The sequence below is a fragment of the Ursus maritimus genome, unplaced genomic scaffold (genome assembly GCF_017311325.1).
Source record: "Ursus maritimus isolate PB19 unplaced genomic scaffold, ASM1731132v1 scaffold_8, whole genome shotgun sequence".
Lineage (NCBI taxonomy): Eukaryota > Metazoa > Chordata > Mammalia > Carnivora > Ursidae > Ursus > Ursus maritimus.
Genome location: NW_024426996.1, coordinates 42,816,325 through 42,839,803, shown reverse-complemented (window position 1 = coordinate 42,839,803; position 23,479 = coordinate 42,816,325). Strand labels below are relative to the sequence as shown.

The 23,479-nt window shown below is 42.0% G+C and overlaps 1 protein-coding gene across 5 annotated transcripts in view; it reads left to right on the top strand.

Moving 5' to 3' along the window:
* DCUN1D4 (defective in cullin neddylation 1 domain containing 4) overlaps window positions 1-23,479 on the top strand; it is a 67,197-nt gene that overhangs the window by 10,215 nt on the left and 33,503 nt on the right. For all 5 annotated transcript variants that reach the window (XM_040625059.1, XM_040625058.1, XM_040625061.1 and 2 more), the window contains exons 2-5: window positions 9,840-9,910; window positions 10,090-10,129; window positions 18,373-18,487; window positions 21,223-21,314. In XM_040625059.1, coding sequence (XP_040480993.1) covers window positions 9,840-9,910; window positions 10,090-10,129; window positions 18,373-18,487; window positions 21,223-21,314 — 318 coding nt within the window. The remainder of the gene's footprint in view (window positions 1-9,839; window positions 9,911-10,089; window positions 10,130-18,372; window positions 18,488-21,222; window positions 21,315-23,479) is intronic.

Here is a 23,479-nt window from a genome sequence, read left to right as displayed (position 1 = left end):
CCCTTTCTACAAATGCCATTCCCAAAAATTAGACCACAGATTACTTGTTCTTAAACAGGAAGCTGAGGATAGTTGTATATTCAAGTCCAGGCAACTGGCTACTGATGTCATACTTTTAAAGACACGTCACCTTGTCATCCCTTCTGCCTTGTCTTTACTTTTTGATCTTCCAGGTTCAGTGTGTCTTAGTCTCTTCTATGTTCTGATAATAACAGGGAATAAAACAATGAACCTCTGGGGGGGCCTACGCTGGGCCTGCCCTGCCAAGCGTTTGGCCTGCACCATCTCATTTAATCTCCACAGTAGCCTTGTGAAGGGGGGCCCGTTAGTCCAGCTGTGCAGAGGAGGACAGTGGGTGACAGGCAGGGTCACTCAGCTACAATGTCACAGAGCTGAGACTCTCATTCAGGCCTTTCTGATGCCAGAGCCTCAGAACTCTTATAACATTAGTGAGATTAAAGGACGACTTTTACTCGGAACTGTCGAGTGCATCTGTGTTCTTCAGTGGGTGAGGCGGGGCAAGGGGAGTGAATCTAGGGCCCCTGGTACCTCGGCACACTTGGAGTGCCACCACACAGGGTGTCCTGAAGCGGCCGGCTCCTTTGAGGTGGCACCCGCAGGCACAGGCCGCGGCGTGGATGACGGTGCCGCGTGGCACGCCGCCTCTCCAGGCGGGGTGGCCGCTCCTCGCAGCCTCTTTTATGGGTCCTGTGAGAGTCGGAAGGAAAAAGCCAGCAGCGGTCTGCTTGGACGGCTTTAATTTTGGATCCTGTGTTCAGTGAAAACGCTGAGTCACCTGTGATGACCTGCTGCCCACCCCTTATCAGTGTTCCCCTTGCCGGGCCTCCCCTTTTGGCTCTTGTGCCTTGGAAGTGGCAAATATTTATTGATGAGGAGAATGATGTTACTATCTTCCCACTGCTGCTTTGTTTCTTTTCATTTTCACCTGGCTTTTCAGCTTTATAATCTTTTCCCTGGATCTTGATCTTTTTTTTCACGTGCTGATGGGGTTCCAGTGAATGAGTTCGATTCTGGTCCGTGGCGCGCTGAGCTTGTCCATGAGTGGACTGGCTGCCAGCAGGCTGGGGCCTGAGTCGACAGTGGGGCTAGAACTCCCTTCTCTGGCTGCATATTAGAATCATCTGGACTACTGAAAAATCAATGACCCCACTCCCGTTTTTATTTAATTGATCTGGATGGGGGCCCTGGCCCTTTTTTTCAAGCTTCCCAGGGGATTCTCTGATGTGCAGCCACTGGATTAGTTTTAAGAGGCTTCATTAGCAGGGTTTGGTTTGGACCGTGGGGAAGAGGGCACTGGGCGGATAACAGACCATTCCTGCTCACTCTGTGGCATCCCAGCCAGCACCCAGGTAGTGCTTACCTCGTGCCAGGTACTATTCTAAGCCCATCACATCATTGACTTATTCAGTCCTCACAGTATCCCAATGAGGCAGGTGCTATTATCTATTTTATAAAGAAATTCCTACTTCTGGCAAAGAAGGGCATGTCGGGGCGCCTGGGTGGCGCAGTCGTTAAGCGTCTGCCTATGGCTCAGGGCGTGATCCCAGCGTTCTGGGTTCGAGCCCCGCATCGGGCTCCTTGGCTGGTAGCCTGCTTCTTCCTCTCCCACTCCCCCTGCTTGTGTTCCCTCTCTCGCTGGCTGTCTCTCTGTCAAATAAATAAATAAAATCTTAAAAAAAAAAAAAAAAAAAGGCATGTCGTACGAAGCTGACCCACAAACCTAGCACACAAACTCAGAGTAATAAAATAAATTGAAAGCTGGTGGGGAGTGGAGGTGCTGCTTTTGATAGGGAGTCAGGAGGGACCTGACATTTGAGGTGACATTTGAATAGATAGCCCAGTCAGCTGCTAGGCTTTGTGAACACCAGAAGTCATTGACGCAGAAGGCACATTAAATGCAAAGGCCCTGAGGTAGGAATTCACGTGAGTCTTCAAGAAGAGAGTGGCTGGAATGGAGTGAGCAAGGATAATGGAATGAGATGACTTAGGTCAGATCATGTAGGGCCTTGTAAGGACTTGTTGAAGGCTTGGGTTTTTTTTTTTTTTTCTTCTTCTTCTTCTTTTCTTTTATGCTGCAGTAAGAAATCCAAAATCTTGTTGACTGAAATCGAACATTGTTACATGTACTTTGCAGGTTGGCAAGGGTCTCCTCTTGACATCATTGGCATCCTCACTCTGTCCGAAACCCAGAGGAAAGAGGGCTTCTGTTTCTAGAAGGAAGGAGACAAGGCAAACCTAAAGAATGCATTTTAGCTACCATATACCCTTGACTTTGAGAACAGAATTTTTTTCTTTTTCCCTATCACTGAGTAAAATTGACATCTCAGGAAGATGGGCCATGTAACCTGTAGCTTAGAGAGCCCCTAAGCATTCCATATTGAACCCCAGTTGGAGAGGCTGAGCTCTGCTCTGCTAGATCACGTTCTGGTTCTGTCTGAGAAACATTCAGGACGAATGCTGATTTTGTAACCTTTAATTTTTGTCTGATTTTGTTTCACTTTTTTGTCGGTAACACGGTCATTATTCTGCCCCTCCCCTCCCCAAGAGCCGTTACTGCTTTAGTTCATCATTTTCATTGTCATCAAGAAGCATTCATAATATAATAAAAAATCATTATTAAAAAAAAGAAGCATTTATTGAGTATCTGTGCACAGTGCTGCATTAAAAACCTTTATACCTGAGAGCATTGCTCACCAATGGGCCAACTAGAGTTTAGCTATAAATACTTTTAGGGGTGCCTGGGTGGCTCAGTCGGTTAGGTGTCTGACTCTTGATTTCAGCTCAGGTCATGATCTCAAGGTCCTGGGATGGAGCCCCATGTCAGGCTCTGCGCTCAGCATGGAGTCAACTTGTCCCTCTCCCTCTTTTCCTCCCCCTGCGAGCATGTGTGTGCTCTCTCTTTTTCTCTAAAATAAAGAAATAAAATCTTCAAAAAAAATAATAAAATACTTTTATTGATCATTAGTGCTTAGAAGAAAGAAGTGTACTTGAAATCAAAATAACATTGGTGGTATCTTCTCTGCGCATCTCTTCCCTTTAAATAAAGGTGGTAGGTACACCTGGGTAGCTCAGTCAGTTGAGCATCTCACTCTTGCTTTTGCCTGAGGTCATGATCTCAGGGTCCTGGGTTTGAGGCCCCTGTGGAGTCGGCTTAAGTTTCTCTCTCCATTTCCCTCTTCCCCCCCTAAAATAAATAAATCTTAAAAAAAAAAAAAAGTTGATAGGTTGTTTTAGATTTGGCCAGTTTTAGTAACTTTTAAGAAAATGTTAGTCTTAAGTTTGTGTACTTGATTATTAATGACTTTGGGTGGGAAGGGGTATTGCTTTTTTCCTTTTATGGAGTATGAAGATAGATCCGTTTTTGCTCTGATTAGAAAAAAGCTCGAATGGAGGAATGGGCTTTGGATTCGGAATTAGAAGATATGAATCATTACCAGCTTGGCCACAGCTAGCTGTGTGACCCTGCCTGAGCCAGTAAAGGGAGAACTGGACAAATGGACATGAAACATTGAACTCCTGTGTGTCGTCTCCTGAATGCAGTCATAGTGGGTTTTCCTTATAGTGCAATCACATTTTATACAGAGGCTAGTTCTGAGTCCATATGTAAGGTCAAAATCACCTGTATTAAAAATATCACTTGGCAATACTTTCAGAAGGCGGCCCACTGGAGGTTGTCTCCGATCAATCCAGCCCAGCCGGTTCTTTCCTGCAGCACTGAGACAGATCTCTGGCTCTCCAGTGGAGCACCCGCTGAAGCAGCTGGCTTGCATTTAGGGACCATGTTGTATGGAAAATACATTTTTAAATACTAGACTCATCCAGTGTTGTGAGATGCACAAAATGTGATTGGCAGGTGGAAACAGACTGACCGAGCGGCTGTTGGATTTGTGTGCCTGTCTCCGGCTCATTCAGTAGAATGGAGGGCAGTTATGGGACAATTGAAATTTCTTTCCTTCTCTCTTCTTCCTTTCTTTTTTTTTTTTTTGGCCAAGTGACTAAGGTTGAATTTGTGTGAGTTAAATGTGGATATTGTGCAGCCCCTGTACTTAGCATTGCTCGTCTCCACTGGTACCGCCCCTGTCCCACGTCAGGCCCTAATTCTTCCTCGCCTCAGTCACTTCCGGCGGTCTTTGTGAGAGGCCGTTCTGAAGCCAGGCCACCCACCGTCCGTGCCACACATTTGCTGCCGAGCGATCCTTCTAAAAAATTCCCGATTTAAACACTGCAGCACGCGGACTCGCGGCAGTCCTCCGCAACGTTCTCCACCAACATTCTGCTGTGGCAGAGGTTCAGTGACTTAAGTACCCCCAGGATCCCGGCAGCACAGCTGGGTGTGGTGAAGTCTCCTTGACGTATTGTGCCGTGCTCATGTGTGTGTGTTCGTATAACACTGTTTCAGGTGAGTTGCTGTTGAGTAGAATGGATGCTGCTTGGATGTGCCATGTCTGTCTGACTTGCATAGCCCCAGGTGGCCCAGTTGGAGATACAAGTCTGTAAGAGATTAAACCTAAACTGGTAAGCTGGGTTCACAGATTCTTCATGGTCTGACCTTGGCCTTCCTTATGAGTTTCCTCTTTTACCATGCTGCTTCTCACGTTTGAAGATCTAATGGTGTGGATGCACTTGAAATGCCCTGAACATACCAAAATTAAGATTTGGTGCCTCTGTATCTGCATTCATTCATTATTTATTGAGCACCTATTATGTGCCAGGTATTGTTTTAGGTACCAGGGATACAGTAGTGGACGAGACCAAGTCCTGACTTCCATGAAGCTTACACTTTCATGGGAGAAGATGACAAATCTGTGATTTAAAGAAAAGGAAAACATGGGAAGGTGATAAAGATCACAGAAGGGGTCCTATTTGTTGGTCTGGCGAGGTTGTGTAAGAAGGGGATGTTTAAATGGCAACCTGGTGAAATGTGAGAGCAAGCCATGTGATTATCAGAAGAGGGCTCAAGGCAAAGCACGTGTAAAGGCCCTGAGGTAGGAGTGTGCTTGGAATATTCACAGAACAGCAGGAAGCTCACTGTGGCTGAGGAGAATAAGCAAGAGGAGGAGGATGGGTAGGAGATGAGTTTGGAGAGATGGGTAGAGGCAGAGCATGCAGGGCCCTGAACCCAAGGTAAGGGATTTTCTTTTGCCTTGAATGCCTTCCCCTTCCATCTGTAACTTTTGGGTGAGGTTGGAATTAACTTTAATCTGCTCTACATGCTAGCTAGTTGCCCCTCTGTTTACTGAATGATTCTCTCTTCCTTGTTGATTTCGATATGCCATTGTATCATATATTAATTACATCTGTGTATTTACACAGAAGTACATGTTTATCAACNGCTCTTCCATTGATTTGTCTTCTTGCACATCTACCATTCTGTTGTAATTATTGTACCTTTATACCAAGCATTGGCAAATTATGGCCCACGGGCCGCATTTGGCCTACTACTTAGATTTTATAAATAAAGTTTTATTGGAACACAGCTACCCTCATTTGTTCATGTATTGTTTATGGCTGCTTTGAGCTCTAATGGCACAGTAGTTGCAACAGAGATGGCATGGCCCACAGAGCTAAAAATGTTTACGATCTGGCCCTCTACAAAGAATTTACCAACCTCTGCTTTATACTGTGTATTGCTATCTGATAGGGCACGTTCTTCCTCATTCTTCTTTTTCAACAATTTCTTGGCAAGGCCAACATGTTTATTCTTTCAGATGAACTTTAGAATCAATCTGCCTGACTCCCTTCCTTTTCTCCACCTCTTTCGGGGTGGAGATCTGGGAGGCAGGAAGAATAGGAATTTGATTGCATTTAATTTGTAGTTTAGTGCAGAGGGGAAGTGATTACTTTACAATACTGAATCTTTCCATTCCAACGGTGTAAGATCTCTGATATCTCTACATTTATGTTTTTCAGTAAACTTCCATTGTTTTTTCATTCGTATGTTACGTATTTGTTTATTCCTGTATGTGTTATTGCTTTTTTGTTGCTATTACAATTGAGATCATCTCCCAGTTGTATTTTACAAGTGACTATGGTATGAAGGACAGGATTTGATTTTTAAGAGTTTAAATTGTTTCTGACTTTGTTCTGGAAATAAACTCCTATTAGGACTGTTAATTTTTAAATTCGATTCTTATGGTTGATGGTCATTGTCTGAACTTACACGATTGTTTCATTCCTAATGTTTAGGCCTGTTTATATTGCAGAACGCTATACCTAGGGTAGTTTGGGGACATGGACTTTGACCTCCCCTCCTTGTCATTCATTTTTTTCTTTTATCATATGTAGGTCGCAGCAAACAGTAATTACAAAACCACAAACAAACCCCAGGAAGCTTTATGCCCAGTCAAGGTTTGTTGATTGTTTTAAGGATACCCAGAAGATAATTGAGGCACGCTGTTTATTAAGCAGGCTATGCCTTTTTGCAGAGCCAGTTTTTGCTCTTAATACAGGACCATAGGGTTTGCATGTCACACAGGAGAGTGAAACCCAGTCAGTGCTTCACTATGGAGAGTCATTTGATCATGGAATAAAGGTGACTTAACCTAGCATTTATCCTTTGAAATTGAAATATGAGCAGAAGGAAATTTTTATGAACCAGTCAGTGCTTTCCTAGATACGTTCTCTGTAAAACATTTGATCTTTACCCTTAACATCTATTCCTTAAGGATGTGAAATCTGTTTTAGATTTCAAGGTCTCTTACTTGCCCTGAGCACTAAACAGATGAACCATAAATTCAATATGTGTTAACCTTTGTGGATTTATCTCTTAATGCCATTTTTGTCTTTTTTTCTCTGAATTTATGTCTCCTCCTTAGCTTCTTCTTACCTTGGTGAAGCTAAAGAGAAATTATTTGTTGCTGGTTTCTTTTTCCTTTTCTTTTTCCTTTTGGTGAAGCAGTGATGAGGTGGCGATAACTGGGTGTGGAAATGGAGAATTCTTGACTGTATTGTGTGATTTGCGAAATAAACCTTATTATCCGCATTATCTGTGAAGTGACAGTTCATATGTAGAGCCTGGTCTTAAATGCTCTCGTCTTTTTTTCCCACTGTGCTGAGGTTATCTTTGACCGTCATCGTGAACATCGGTTGGTGTACGAATATAGAAATGCCCTCGTCGGCTGTGAAGACGTACCAGGCCACAGGCCTCGATCACAGAAGGGGCCCCAACTTTGGAGTTTTTGTTTTGGGTCTTGACTTGAACCTATGGAAATTAGAGACCATTTTAGATAGCAGTGTGATATGGAAAATGGTATAAGTGAATGTAGTGATAATTGGTCTCTTTTATTAGACACTTAATATGGCCAGGCATTATAATGGATCTCTGCCACTTCTAGGCATTGTAATCTCATTTTATAGATGAGAACATTGAGATTTAGGTTAAATAACTGGTCGACCTGAGATTCAAATCAGCTTTCAGTCTCCCTAGAGAGGTTGTAAATTGTAGTAGTATTTCGGCTATGATTTTTGTACAGAACTCTGTGTGTGTGTGTGTGTGTGTATGTATAGGAGGATTTAGAAATTTTAATTCATTAAGATTCTTTTTTTTAAAGGGGAGGCAGAGGGAGAGGGTGAGAGAGAATCTTAAGCAGGCTTCACATGAAGCCAGATGCCAGGCTTCATCTCATAACCCTGAGACCATGAACTGAGCTGAAATCAAGAGTCAGAGGCTTAACCAACTGAACCATCGGGGCATCCCTCATTTGGATTCTTTTATGTGAGTTTTGACAGTTGAATTAACATCAGAGTACTGAAAAAGTGTAGCGTGGTGGGGGCATCTGGAAACCTCGGTGCTTGAAGGATCTTTGGCAAGCCCTTTTTTTGTCGTCGTCCCCCCCCCCCCATGTGGCCTCAGTGAAGAGAGAATCTAGACCCTTAAATTTTTCAGTTTTTGTTTTTGGCGGGGGGAAGGACAGGAGTTTATTTCAGGATTTAATTTAGAGATGATGCTAGAATGTATCATTTGTCTTCTGATTTTTGAAATTGAGAGAGTACGAAAAGGGAAGGTTATGGTGTGGTGGTAAATGTGGGTCACAGGGACTGCGTGTGTTCCGGCTCCCCAAAGCCTCTTGTGGATCAGGGGAGGAGTGTTGCTCCTAGCTTTAGAGAGCCCATCAATGTTTATTAAATATAAATGTAAATAAATGCACACATATATGTTCACATACTCCAAATGCTTTCTTGAACCTTTTCTGTGCAACTGAGCTAATGAAGATGGAAAATCAGGATTCTGGGCCACATTATGTCACCATTTACCTTAAGTATGGCTAAACCATTCAGATGCTAAACAATTAACTTGTCTGTAGTCAAACCCATTTAGAGTCTGAGGCCCTGCTCTGGTTGTCTCTCAGCCAAAAAATCTGGTTAGTTGGGGAGTTCTCAATGGCTGTGAGCAGAGCGTCTGACCATGGCTGCCACCAGGTGGGACGGAACAGTACGTGTGTGTGTGTGTGTGTGTGTGTGTGTGTGTGTGCACGCGCAAGTGTGGCCTGCTGCTCCTAACAGTGACGTGTGAGTGCCAGAGGCTCTGCTGCCTGCCAGCCCCTCTGCGCTACAGGCCAGCATAGGACTGGATTCCTGGCACAATTTCGAAGAGAAAGTAAAGCTTTCTAAATACTGGCAGGGAAGTCAGCTTGCTTTCCAGACTCGGAGCAGCAGCCCAGAGCCCAGCCCAGCACAGACAACTTGTATTGTAGTGTCTGCTCTTTGGTCTAGTCTTTGCACCCAATACATGTCCTAAAGAAACTATTCCAGTGAAAGGCGATTTTTTCCCTTTTATATCAGAATGGCCTAACTTGGGGAGTTACAGTATCTTTTCAATGTTACTTCCAGACTAACTTTTATGATGGTAAAGGAACTAGTGTAAATCTTGATATTTTATGAAAATACTTCTTTGTTGTTTATTCAAATATAAAATTATGTGTACAGTTTTAACTTATATTTATGTAGCCTAACATGTATGCAAGCCATAAGAAACATTTAAAAGTAGAGATTCAGAAGCCTATCAGTTGAAAGTTTTATGTTGTGCGGGATTCTAAGATATATGTATGGTTTTAACACGTGATCCTGAAATTATAAGAGATGATGGGAGATAACGTTCTTTGATTTGGACAGGTTTATGAGCATGATTTCTGCTTCCGCATTCCTGGGTTTGTGGCATTTTTTAATATCGCAGTGCCAGTAACTATAGGCTCCATCACCGGGCTCTGGGCTTAGCTTGCAGTGTAGTTCTTTGATTTGTCTGTGTTGCTTGAGGGGAGGGGAGGGACTTAGGTTCCATTTTTGCTCTCTCTCGTATAAGAGCCAACAAAATAAATATATTACAAGAAATGCCAAATGGTTGAGATGCCTTTCTATTCTTTTCTTGCCAGGAGCTTGATTTGATACTGTATTAGTAATTCTGGGGAAGAGAAAGGGAAAAGGAAAGAGAAAGTGAACATGTTCCTTTTGAGATCTTTCTTCTATTTGTGTGACTTGTGTAATTTGCTAACATTATTGACATTTTCCTCTTACGTTCAGGTTCATGGCTGGTAGGATTTTACAACTACTGAAGGATTTTTGTTTTACCTTCCAGTTCTCATGAAAATTTCATGAACTTAAACATTTGATTGGGAATTTAACTTTATTGCCAGACTTTATTTCTAAGAGATAGGTCAGTAGTTGCATGTTGTATTTTATTTAATAAGTATCAAATTAATGGAGAATACTACTCAATGGTATCAGACCATTTGTTTTTCTTCACTTCTGAGTTTTCCTCTTTTACACTGTTTTGGCAGCCTGGGAAATAAATGACACTGAATTTTCTTCTTTTTCTTTTAAAGACTTCCAGCTGAACTCTCATCTCTCAACACTGGCAAATATTCATAAGATCTACCACACCCTTAATAAGCTAGTAAGTCCACCTTTTAAAGACAAAACTACTAGCTCTTTAAAGTAGTTGTTTTAGGTGTATTTGGTAAAAATTCAGATTACAGATATTAAGATATCAGCTGTTTATGAAAATGTTTATGAATTTTAAAACTTGCTGTATAGTGTGTGATTTCTTGGTAATAATGAACATATTTCTTGCAGAATCTAACAGAAGACGTTGGCCAAGACGATCACCCAACAGGTATCTGTAAATGCTTGTACTGCTTAATTTTAAATAAGCTTTGTAATATAAAGTTATGAAGCAGAAATACTAGCTGAGAATGATCTGTGTTGTAATACACTAACAAGTTGTTACTTGGTTGAGGGTGTTTTCAGGGTGTATGAAGGAAGCCATGTTGTAGCTCCTTCCCAGCGGTCTATCTCCGTTGTGGGGCTCTGGTTTTTGTCATAGTATTTCAGTCCCTTTCAAGGGGCTGGGAATCCTCCCTAGTGGTTTCACAGCACTGTTTCTTTACTAAAGTATTTTAGTTTATACTAAAAACTTACTACAGTAATGCAGTTTGAAAGGTATTCCACAAATGCTTATTGAATTGAGATGAAAAATAATTTGATAGATGGGTAGGATGTTGGGTGTATGTGTTGTATAGGTCTTGAGGATTTATGAATTGGAAAATTGAACCGATTATTATAAACAGTTCTCCAGTCCTGTAGTTCTTAAACTTTAGCTAGCTTGTAATCCTCAAGGGAGGGCTTGTTAAAACAGATGCTAGTCTCCACCCCCAGAGTTTCTGATTCTGTGGGCTTGGGCTGGGGCTGCAGAGTTTGCGTTTCTGATGGGCTCCCAGATGATGCTGATGCAGCTGGTCGGGAGACCACACTTGGAGAACCACTTCTCTAAACTGTTGATAACCCTAAAGTGCAGAAACCTGTATTTGATCTGTGGTTACTACATCTCCCAGCAAAACTTATTAAAATGTATTTTAAACTTTTGAAAAATTACCATAGTAATACGGGAATACATGCTTGTTGGTGAATTTTGAGTAGCACAGAAGTGAATGGAGTAAAAAGCGACAGTCCTCCTCCTCGTCTCCCAATCCGGCCTTGCCCCAGCATGCTGTTTAATGTTTGTTCTTTCAGACGTTTTTATGCATGCATACACTTTTATAGTACTTTTAAAAATTTAGCATCTGTAAGATCATAATGTACATATGTGCACATCATCTTTCTTTTTTCCATTTAATGGTATATCTGGGAGGTTTGTGGATTTAGAGCTTTCCCAGATTGGTTCAGAATCAGTTGAAAATTAGACACAAAATGAAGATTGAAGTCACAGTTTTGTTGGCAAACACAGCTTCGATGTATAGCAAGAATGCAGAGGCTTTTCTGTATTTCACCTGAATTAGATAGCCCGACACCCAGTCACCACCACAACTAGATAAGCACAGGCCAGCACCCCTGCTGTCCTCTTCCAACCCACCCGTTATGAACTTCTGCTGGCAGGCCAACCTGAAAGGGGGTTCAGATGGGGCTGGCCCCTTCTGCTCAGCCCTTTCTCCTGGACCACTAATTAGATCGGACTCCTTCTTCTGGGGCAAGGAGTGAGAGAAGTGCGGGGAGAGGGGGCAGAGTCTGTGCCAGGACTGTCCTAGAAGGCCAGGCCACAGAGGCTCCCTTCACCTGATCTTCCTGTGTCAGTAAAGCAACTCAAGGGCAATCAAAAGTAATTTGCTTAATACAATGTGTGCACATGGTTTTGAAAGAAATGTCAAAAAGGTATAAAATAAAAAATGGAAGTTTCTGTTCCATTTTATTACCCCCAGCTTTCATCCCCCACTAGTACTCCACATTTGACTCTGCAGAGGTAACTCTTACAGTCTTATGTTTGTTTCCCTAATGGTGATGATATTTCCCCCACAAACAGTATATATTTGTATGTGCCTCTTGTGTTTGTCACTCAGTATATCTCGATTTTCTTATAGTAGCACATTTATAAAGCATGTGCTTTATATTTTAATGTCTCTGCATTTTTAAAGTTCATGGATATATCGTAATATGTTTCTGCAGCCTCTTATTGATACACGTTTAAGTCTGTGTGACTCGGCTGCTACCAATAATGCTGAAATAAAATTTTCAGGGCCAGTTTTAATAGTTCAGAAGTAAAGCACATTTCTCTCCAATTCTGAATCAATATGTTGGTGGGCTCTGAGGATTTTTTAAAACTTAAGAGTTAGCACAATTTTGATTTAAAACTGAATTTTGTGTTGGTACAGCCTTGAGGTTGTCTCTTCTTTAGCTGAGGTAATAAAACCTCTAAGTTCTGGATCTTGTACATTATGTAGTTAACTCTGAACTTTAGATTTAAATGAATATTGTTACTATAGTAATTTTATGTCTAAATATTTAACCTGAATGTGGCAATTTAATAACTGGAAGCTATAATTAAGAAAATGAAAGTGGAAAAATGTATTTGGCCTCATGCCTCCTCTCTCACCCTTGGGGACAGTGGCTGTGTGTGATGTTTGGTATGTAACATGCTGGTGCAAGGCCTGGTACCTCGTACGTGCCCGTCAGTGTCAATTAGCATTAGCGATTTCTTAGAATAGTCCATTTCATTAACATTTCCCCATTTGGTTATAGCATCACTCGTGATTACCATACCTGACAGAGTATGCTTTAGAAATTAAACAACATAAAATCTGTTATGTTTGGAAATCCGAGAGAACGTTAATCACCATAATGCTGCTTCGAATCTTTTGGCCCAACAGTAGTCTCGGCAATATCTGTAAGAAACTGTATATGGAAGAGCCAAACCTAAGCGCTAGAGAGGCTGCTATCTTCCTGCTCTGTCCCTTCTAACACTTTTCTTTGGTGCTTTCAGTCTTCCTCCCACCAAAAAAAAGAAAAACAGGGAGAGACAGAGATAGTTAATCGTAGACAAGTAGCCCCAAATCCAAATTATAGGGAATGAATAAAAAAAGCCAAATGGAGAGGACAGAAAACAATGAGTAAGGAAAAACATGATAGATGTCAGAAGTCAGTATTTAGAGAGAAAGGAACGGAATTTTTTTTTTTTTTGTCTTAAATAGTAGGATAAAAATTTCACATTTAGACACTAATAGTTTCACTCAAGCAAGCAAGTAGTTCAATGATCTGTTCCAGGAAATGAAAGAAAACGTTAGGTACTGGAAAGGTGTTTTGAAATGTGATTTATTTATCAACCGAAATCACTGTGTCTTTGTGACATTGTTCAGTGAATAGTGAGGTGAAACAGCCATATAAAAAGTACTGAAGTGGCGGAGTGAACCGTGTAAAATGTTATTAAGTGAAACAAGGTTATAATACAACAAACTCAACAAAACGAATAGACAGTGAGATTTTTGTATTAGAACATGCATTTACACCAAGTTAGGAAAAGTCAGACAGATTCTCTAATTTTATGGACCTCTTGAGGCCCCAAAACAAGAAGATTAAAAAAGAAAAGGCAGTGGAGCACCTACTTAGATGCTGTTTATTAAGAATAACAGGTTTAGGGGCGCCTGGGTGGCTCAGTCATTAAGCGTCTGCCTTCGGCTCAGGGCGTGATCCCAGCGTTATGGGATCGAGCCCCACATCGGGCTCCTCTGCTGTGAGCCTGCTTCTTCCTCTCCCACTCCCCCTGCTTGTGTTCCCTCTCTCACTGGCTGTCTCTATCTCTGTCGAATAAATAAATAAAATCTTTAAAAAAAAAAAAAAAAGAAATATTGAGACTGAACACCAGAACATCAAGATAATATTAAGATCAGGATAATATTAAGGAGTGTGAGTTATAGTTTGGGATTGCTTGTTGAGATTCTTCTCCTCCTCTACCTCTTTCTTTAGTATTATGATCCAAAGGCTCTTCTTCTTTCATAATATATCTGCCAAATATTTCTCATGATGTAAGATGGATCTTTAAAATCTTTTTCATCACTGCTTTTTCTTGGGTGATTGGCAAAGAATGAAAACTTGCAGCTCTGATCATTTCAAATGAATTTTGGGGTTTCTTAAAGTTCATCTATTGGAAGTTGTTTTTCTTTGTTATGTATTTATTGATCTGGGGATTTTAGGAGCTTAGCTTTATCGGCCATTTTTCTCATCTATCGAATTGGGATGGTAATAGTACCTCTCAGATTTGTGAGGATAACTTTGAAAGTGCTTCAGAATTATTCTTTAAGGGGCACCTGGGTGGCACAGCAGTTAATCGTCTGCCTTCAGCTCAGGGCGTGATCCCGGCATTCCGGGATCAAGTCCCACATCAGGCTCTTCCGCTATGAGCCTGCTTCTTCCTCTCCCACTCCCCCTGCTTGTGTTCCCTCTCTCGCTGGCTGTCTCTCTCTGTCGAATAAATAAATAAAATCTTTAAAAAAAAAAAAAAAAAAAAGAATTATTCTTTAAAATGTCAGCCTTGATATTTTGCCTCCATCTGTAATGCCAGATGGATTGTACTTACCTGGATACTTTTAGGGGGTTAAAACAGTCCATTCTTTGAAGTAGACAACATTTCATAACATTTTCGTAAGTGGTTTTTTTTTTTTAGTTTAAAGATAAAGTTAGTTGAAGTAGGTTAAGTGATATAAATTCTGAGTCAGTAAAGCCTAAATTTAATGATACAAATAAATACAAATTTGTATAATTTTCATTTAAATGAGTATAATTTTTATTATAAAAAGACATTACAGAGTTATTTTAAGAAGCAAACATTCTCAAATATATTTCTTTAAAAAAATCCTACTTGCTAGGAGACTTAAAGTTGAGTGCTTATTTTACTGACAAACAGAAAAAAAAAATCTATTCATTGGTGTTTTAAATATCTGGAAAGGTACTGAGGAAATGTACTGACTCTTTAAGTAGAATTTGATTTACACATGTTTTAGGAACACATTTATTTCACAAATATTTATCGGGCGTCTACTGTAGGATTCTTAGTAACGTATGTATCTTGTTATTATTGTACCAAGATACTGTATTAGCTGCTGTGTGTGCACAGGTGAACCAAATGGGGCCCTGCAAACCCACGGGTGCTTCTGTACGTGCACTTAAAAACCCTAGCTGTTGCTTTTGCTCGGGTAGAATCCCTGGAGCTCTGTTGGGGGGAAGGGAAGCAGGTTTGGGGCACGTAAGCCTTGAGTTGTGTGCTGTGTATTTTGTTGATGTGGTTTGTGTTAGTTTGTGAAACTTTTCACAGAAAACATTCATCAATAAGGAAGAAAATAAGAGAAAGTTGAAAAAGTTAACTTACAATGTTTGTATGTTTACCAAAAATTATACTCTTGATAAGTAGGACTCCGTGAAAGCCAGACGTTATACCAGTTTGTCCATGAGGAAGCAGATAGGAGGTATGATATTGGTGGATATTATTTTTAGTAGTGTGCTGACTATCCAGTGCTCCTCATGGGCTGAGGAGATATAGTGCATTTTCCTCCATGTTCTGAAGACACTGGTGTAAGGGAGAGGTTATTGCCATATGAGTGCTCAGAACCAAGCTATGACCAGTACTGGAGGAAATGACTTTTTTTTTTTCTTTTTTAAGAGAGGGAGAGTACGCGGGGTGGGAGGGGCAGGGGGAGAGGGAGGGAGAGAAAGAATCAGCGCAGAGCCTGATGCGGAGCTCAATCTCAAGACCCTAAGGTCATGCCCTGACCTGAAATCAAGAGTCTGATGCTTAACTGACTGTGTCACCCAGGCGCCCAGAAATGAAGCTCTTTTCTTTATACAGAGACATCCAAGGAAGGGAAAGTGAGCTTTGAGGTTTAAGACAGACCACTCTCCTATCTTAAAAAAAAAAAAAAAGACAGACCACTCTTCCTTCCTTCCTTCCTTTTTTAAAATTACAGTCGACATACAATGTTGTATTCGTTTCATATTGATATGACAATTCTATACATTATACGGTGCTCACCAGGCTAAGTGTAGTTACCATCTCTCTCCATACAAAGTTATTACAGTATCATCGACTGTATTCCCTATGCTGTGCTTTGCATCCCTGTGACTCATTTATAAGTGGACGTTTGTGCCTCTTAATCCCGTTCACCTATTTAGCCCACCTCCCCTCTGGCAGCCACCGACTTTGTCTTTGTATTTATGAGTCTGTTTCTGTTTGGGTTTTTATTTGTTTTGTTTTTTAGATTCTACATATGTAAGTGAAATCATATTTTATCTTTTTCTGACTTATTTCACTTAGAATAATGATCTCTAGGTCATCCATGTTGTTGGAAATGGCTAGACTTCATTATTTTGTATGGCTGAATAACATTCCATTGCGTATATACACCATATCTTCTTTATCCACTCATCTAGTGCTGGACTCTTAACGTTGTTTCCATATCTGAGCTGTTGTAAATAATGCTGCAGCAAACACTGGAGTCCATATATTCTTTTCAAATTAATGTTTTTGTTTCCCTTGGGTAAAGACCCAGCAGTGGAATTGCTGGATCATAGGGTAGTTCTATTTTCAATTTTTTGAGGGACCTCCATACTGTTTTCTGGAGTCGTTGCACCAGCTTGCATTCCCACCAACAGTGCATGAGGGTTCCCTTTGCCCCATATCCTCGCCAACACTTGCTATTTCTTGGACACATCGTTATTTCTGAGCAGTGTGGCAGGCTTTCCAACTAGGCAGGACATCCTTTTATATTCTGCAGACCGCCCCCACCCCTGCTCTGGGCCTTCATTGCTCAGTCTGGTGGGTGCCTTCGCTCCTTCCCTGAGCTGACCCCAGGGTGCACTTGACCACACCTCTATACACCCTCTCCTCCTTTGGCTTGTAGGACATGATAGTGTCCTAGGTTTTCTCCCTGCCATGGTCTTTCCCAGCCCCTCACACATCCACGCTCACCGGGGCTCTGTCCTGAGTCTCTGCTTCTCAGTCCCCGCCGGGACAGCCTCAGAGAGGCGACGGTAAGTAGTGGCTGAGCGCCGGGGCTTTGCTGCCGAGCTGCTTGGCTTCTGTCATCCACCGCACCTACTGCTTTCTGGCCATGGCTTCATCTCTCTTCCATTTCTTCGTTTGTGGAAATGGGGGTGCTGGCAACACCTACCCCACTGGGGCCTGCGAGGGCTCCGGAGCACTGAGGTCCAGCCTGGGCACTGCCTGCGTCCCTCTGTTCCTGCAGTTAGACTGTCTTTCTATTTATACCCCCAACATCTATCTCCACAGAGTGCTTGGCACCGAAACACTTACCGACTGGGTGTGTTTCTCCATAAAAATCCTGAGAGGGAGGTATCACAGTTCCTACTCCTTAAATGAGGAACCAGAATGGGTCAGTGATTGACCAGGCCACGTAGGTAGGGGGAGAGCTAAAACTTACTGAATGCACATCATTCAGACACCAGCACCCACCCGTAAGCTCTCTCTGTCCTCTGCCTCAGTGAGAGCCCAGGGCCTTCTATCAAGGGACTGGTGGAAGGAGGAGAGACATGGGGGTCCAGAATTCACCCCTAAACACTTTTGGGACCTTGGAAAATCACTCGAAAGCCCAAGCTTTGGTTTTTCCCATCTGTCAAGCAGAGATAATTATCTCTGCCCTGGCTGACATTTGGGGTTATTGAGGGACCCAAATGGTGTGTCTGATAGCGCCTGTGCCAGGATGGACACATTTTAATTATAATTGTTTTGTAATTCATAATGGTTTTAGACCATCTGAAGCAAGACTGTCTGGGTTTGAATTCCAGTTTTGCCACTAAACCTAACCTCTCCCTGCCCCCATTATTTCATCAGCATAGGCAGTAATGATGATTCTCTTTTCATAAGCCTGGTAGGAGGTTTAACAAGTGAAGACATCGTGTAAGTGTTAAGAGCAGGGCCTGGCTCACAGTACGGTCCCTGTACATATCCCACGTTGGGATTGTCTGATACTACCTTTTAATATCTTTCACCAAATGAAAGTTTGTTTCTGAAAATCCTGACCGAAAGTGGCAGAAACAAACTAAAAATTATCGTGGAAATTTTGCTCAAGATCCTGTCAGGCTTCTGTCCAAAAAATCTAAGTCCTGTTTTTCTAAGATCAGATATCCCTTGAAGCTTGAATATTGGGACTGATGTGCTCGTTTGTATCTTAGATTCAAGGTTACTGGTTGATCTGGCCTTGCCCAATGAAATACACAAATGAGATAGCAGTGCAGTTCCTTTTGAAGGAACATTGACATATAAAAGAGACTGAAAGCTTTGATGATTTACATTAGTGCTTTTGGAGAGTAAATGGAAATGGGGGTAACTTCCGTTTCTAATGTGGTTTGGGGGGAGGGCAGTACTAACTCACTTGTGTCATTGCAAGGTTTATTTCTTGACTATAACATTTTCCCAAGGGGGAACTAAAAACCCTTTTTCCACCTTAAAACATTTACAGATAACATCTAAATCCTTTACAATACAAGCCATGAACGTTCTTAATTTGGCGGGTGGCATTCTCTGGGAATGTTAGGATGTGGCTAAACTTGCTGTTTTGCCCTGTGACTCTGTGTCCCTAGGAAGCCTGCGGTCTTGCAGCTCTTCAGACTGCTTTAGTAAAGTGATGCCGCCGAGGAAAAAGAGAAGACCCGCGTCTGGAGATGACTTATCCGCCAAGAAAAGTAGACACGATGGGTATGTTGCAGAGACAGTAGCTCAGACTCGATGACGTGTATCAAAGAGGCACACTTTCAAAGTGTAATTATCTTGTCATATTTATTTTACATGTGGGTTTATAAAACAAAACCAAATTAGGTAAGTTGAGTTCTTAGAAATTGAAGTTTTATCTTAGCCCGTTGATCCACCAAAACTGGTGTAGAGTTTCTTTCTTTCCTTTGAAGGGCTTGCCGTCTGTGCCCATTGAGGACCTCAGGATTGGTATGTATTTGTTCTCTAAGAGGGTCTCGCTCACCAAACACCACCACAGGAATCCGTAATTGCTTTCACAAGGGACCTGGGCCGTGTGGTTGGGGAGCGCCGCAGGGCCCGGTCCCCCTGAGCCTGCTCAGAGCGGTAGCAGAGCAGAGGTGGAGTCTCAGAAGAGTGAGAATTTGCTAGAAACCGTGAAAAATAAGACTGTGCAAACCACTTCCGTTTCAGACAAGTGAACTGTTTAATTTGGTAACTCTAAAAGTTGTTAGACTTGTGTATTTAAGCATCTTTAGTTCTTTCACCTTGATTTTCATGAGTCACTTTTTCTTTGCTCCTTTTGTTTTTTAACATCATAATTTCAATCTTTTCTGCCTTTTTTCCATTTTCCTCCCTTCTGGCTGTGTAGGTTACTTCACTCATGGGCCTTGAATATTCACATCTGTACGTCAAGGGGACTAGATGAGATTTTTCTGGTTTTGTCTCGCCATGGTACTTGATGTGCTCCACCTCGGTTGGAAGGATGGAGAGATGGACTCTGCAAATGTGAAAATGATAGCACTCTTCCTATCCCAGATGCGTAGAAAATGTGAGCTCTAGGAAGAGAGCAGGGACTGGGAAGACAATCACCAGCAGTGTTTAGACCGGTGATGTCCCACTTTGGGAAGTGAGGTCACTTGATACTACTTTGGTGGTGTCGATGTTCCTGTCGTGGAACTGTTAAGTGCTGGTAATCACCTAGCCGTTGGTGACTGCCTATGTAGCACTTGTGATTTCTCACCACAGTCTGGGATAACTCCGTGTGAGGAAGCTGGTGTAAAAACTGGTAGCTGCGTTGCAGGAGGGTGTGAGGTACTCTTACCGGTAGCGTCTCACTGGCCAGGGAATAGGGGTCTGTAGCTTTAGCTGAGTTTCATTCTTGGTCTTTCTTAAAAACAACTTTATTTACATACCACAGCGTTCATCCACGTTAAGCGTACAATTCAGTGATTTCTACTAGGTAGTTAAGAGGTACGCGACCGTCATTACAAACCAGTTTTAGAAGATCTCCACCACCCCAATGAGATGCCGATGCCCATTCACAGTCCTCCCCCCCCCACCCCCAGGTCCTACAGCCCCCCTTCCAGCTTCTGTCTACAGATTGGCCTTTTCTGGGCATTTCATGTGAGTGGGCTTTTGTGGCACACTCCTTTCACTTAGCAGGGTGGTTTTGAGGTTCATCCGTGTAATAACGTGTATCAGTATTTGTCTTTTATTTACTGAATGGTGTTCAGTTGTCCTTTTTTATGTAGAGTACTTTGAGGCATTACAGAGTCCTATGTAGGTCTCCATGTTGTTGACCAGTGACAGACTGTGAGCTGAAAATGTCTCGGCCCAGGATTGGAAACTGTGTATTTGAACCCTCGGCTACCATGGAAGAAATACACAACTGGTGGTTTGCAGTTTCACTATCTTAATACCCTCTAGCCGTGGTGGGTATTAAAACCCAGAATCTCTAATCAGGGGTATATACAGATATTCTGGTGAATGTCTAGGTTGTGAATAAATACTTATTAAAAGTAATTATGTGTGATCTCTGTAATATAGAATATATAAATTGAAACTATATTCACAAGTGTTAATGTATACATACATGTATACACACACCTATTTAGACAATTTACATATAAATGAGCGAAAGAAAAAGCATATACTCATAATTTTTCTATTGAAATGAGTATTTTAAAGATCCTGCCTTCTCTCCCCTCCCCAGATAGAGAACATCTTGGTTCTTAGCCCCCTGGTCATCATAAAATAGAGAATTCCTGCCCAAAATCGCATTGTTGCAGGAGGAGGCTGCCGTGCTTCCTGACTGGGCTCTGCAGTGTATGCTCAGTGTTTCCACACACGTGGGGCATGACAGGAGAGGGGCAGAAGCCAGGCTCCTGTGAGAGGGGCAGAAGCCAGGCTCCTGTACTTCTCTCTCCTGAGGTTTTTTTCCTGGAGGCTTGGACATAATTTGATGTTTCTTTTTATTTGCTTAATGTTCCCTTGATGTGTCCGACACTGACAGGTTCTTCCTTAGACTGTGTTCTGTGCCCACCCTGACTTGTAAGACATGAAAGTCAGGAGAATTTAATGCAGAGACGGAGTGAGTTCTAGGGTCATCGCTGGAAGGAACCACCTTAGCCGTTTCTGGCTGCGTCTCACTATCTCATTCTGTAGTTCGTTCTGGCTAGTGAGGTAGAGGGGGGTAAATTAAATCAGTCTTTACTGATTACTTGTTAATTAGAACAAAACCTGTATCAAGTATTTACCATTTAATTCTGTTTTGGGTCTGACTGTGTTTAAAACTGTAGTTGGAAAAGCTGACATTCCAAATGCAGGATGTTTAAAGTATACTGGAAATACTGATTGAATAGATGTCTGGTTTGGGTAAAAAAAAAAAAAAAAAAACTATCTGCTACTTAAAAGAAACAATGCATCTTTAAATAATTTCAGACTCCTTTCTCAATTTCTAGCATGTATAGGAAATATGATTCAACCAGAATAAAGACTGAAGAAGAAGCCTTTTCAAGTAAGAGATGCTTAGAGTGGTTCTACGAATATGCAGGTAGGTCCTTATTTAGATGCTCTGAGACTGACCCTCATGAAAATAAGGACTACCTTAGGGAAGATTAAAGAATGAAAAATGTGTACTTTTCTAGTGTGGTTTGTGTGCCGTCTCTTCCTGTTCGAGGGAGGGAACATAGTCGAAACAAATCACCAAATGTCCTATTTATAGCCAGCAGCTAAGCCAAAGAATTCAGAACACTGGAAGGGAACTGAAAAGATGAATGCACTTGGGAGAAATACTCAGGATTGCTAGGAAACCTATTTAGAATGCTGGTAGTGGGTGACTCTTTGGTTTGGACATCGAAGTTAAAATAAGCTTTGCAGCTTTGAACCTTATGTGCAATGGAATTTCTTATATTAAGTGTGTATTTTGAAAGATCATTTGGTAGAAAATGTTTGGTTTTGTCATTTAAAATGGCTTAAATTCAGTCGTATTTTTGCAGCTTACAATAACTGGTTAGATAATATCAGACTGAAATCCAGGGCTGTTTGTCACTGTGGCTGTGTGCAGTGTAAAAAGAAAAGGATTATTTCCAGACAAGTTTGAGCTGAAGGCTTTTCTACCCTTCCTCTTGGCTGTGTTTCTGGCCCTCTCATAGCCTGTACATTTGACGATTTCAGCCCCTTTCAAACTGATTTTCCTGTCCTCTGTCTCTGCTCCCAACTAGGTTTCATGGGCCTCCTGTGGTCTTATTTAAAAAACAAAACAAAAACAAAACACTGAACAGATCAGACATGTCATTCCCTAACACTCCGCCCCAACCTTGCCTCCCGGCTCCCTCCAGGTTAAAAGACAACTAACTGACTCACCACCATCCCTCTACCTGGAGTGTTTTCTCTCCTCTTTGCCATCTGACAGTTCTTGCTGTACATCTTCGAAGCCCCTTCATTAGCATAATAGCCTTCTTTGTACTTACATAGGACATTTTCATAACTGGTTCCCATACCCTTTTATTAGGTGTCAGAGTGAGGGCTCCTCCTGTGGTCTAATCTTACCTATCCCTCCCCCTCTGCCTCCCCACCCCATCTCCTACCTCACCCTATTCATTTTCTGATAAGAGCCTTGCCCCTTTGGCCACAGAAGTTGTTCCAGGGGCTGGGAAGTAACTCAGGCTGGGCTAATCAGATAAGATTCCCCAGGATTTTCAGATTGAAGCTGGGAGAAGAGCATCTTTCTCTTCTGGTGGTAGGTTTGAAAGGACGTGGTCCTGATTCCTGTAGGTCCTTGGATTTTCGTGAGCTACCCCAATATCTTTCTGATGAAGTCCCCTTCGTTACTTGAACTAATTTGAGCTGGATTTTGTTTGCCGGGCATGGACCTTAGTACAGACACTTACTAGAATGTATGTGTTTCCATGTTACATCATGAGAAAATCTCCTGAAGGCATTTTGTATTCCTTGGAAAAGGGGTTGGCACTTTGTCGGGTGTTTGATACATGGGTGCTAAATGAAGGAAAAGTGTTCTCCTATCTGTATCACTTTGATCATGAGGGCTTTTTACATTGATTTTCACGAAGTGGGTTATGAAAAGGAAGTTTTAAACAGACAAAAAGTACACTAATTCTACCATCAGAGCACAGCTATTTTAATTTGTGCGCGTATGTGTCTTCCTTTACAAGCAAACATAATTTTTCCATAGCGTGGCCACATTTCTGTGTCCTTTAAAAAGAGAGCAGGCTACAGTTTTCCTTCTTGTTTGCTTTTCTCTGGCTCAGGAAGGTGACATTTGGGATAAAGATTAAGCCACATTCTTTAGGTTCCTTGAGATCCCTGCCAGGTGGTTCCTTGCAGTTCATCCCTGCAAAAGTTTTTGTGGGTGTGGCTATCCCTATTTTTACCCCCACCCCCATTTTGTCTTCTTTTCCTGTGTTAGTAGGGAAAATGGCTTGAAATTGGGAATAATTAGGAGCTCCAGCCGATACCTGCTTTCACTTCTCATATCCCAAGCACATGAATAAAAGTGGTCGATCATTATTCAAGAAAAGCAAATGGTGAGATGACCCAGGGCGACTGTCAGGTTGTGCTGTGGGATGAGTCTGTGGGGGCAGGCTGCAAGGCTGTGGGCCCCCGGGGGTGCTAGCTAGCTAGAGGAAGGCTTTACGACCCCTGGTGAGTTCTGTTTCCTTAGGAAAGAGCTAGCTGGCTGGGCTGACTCCCTGCACC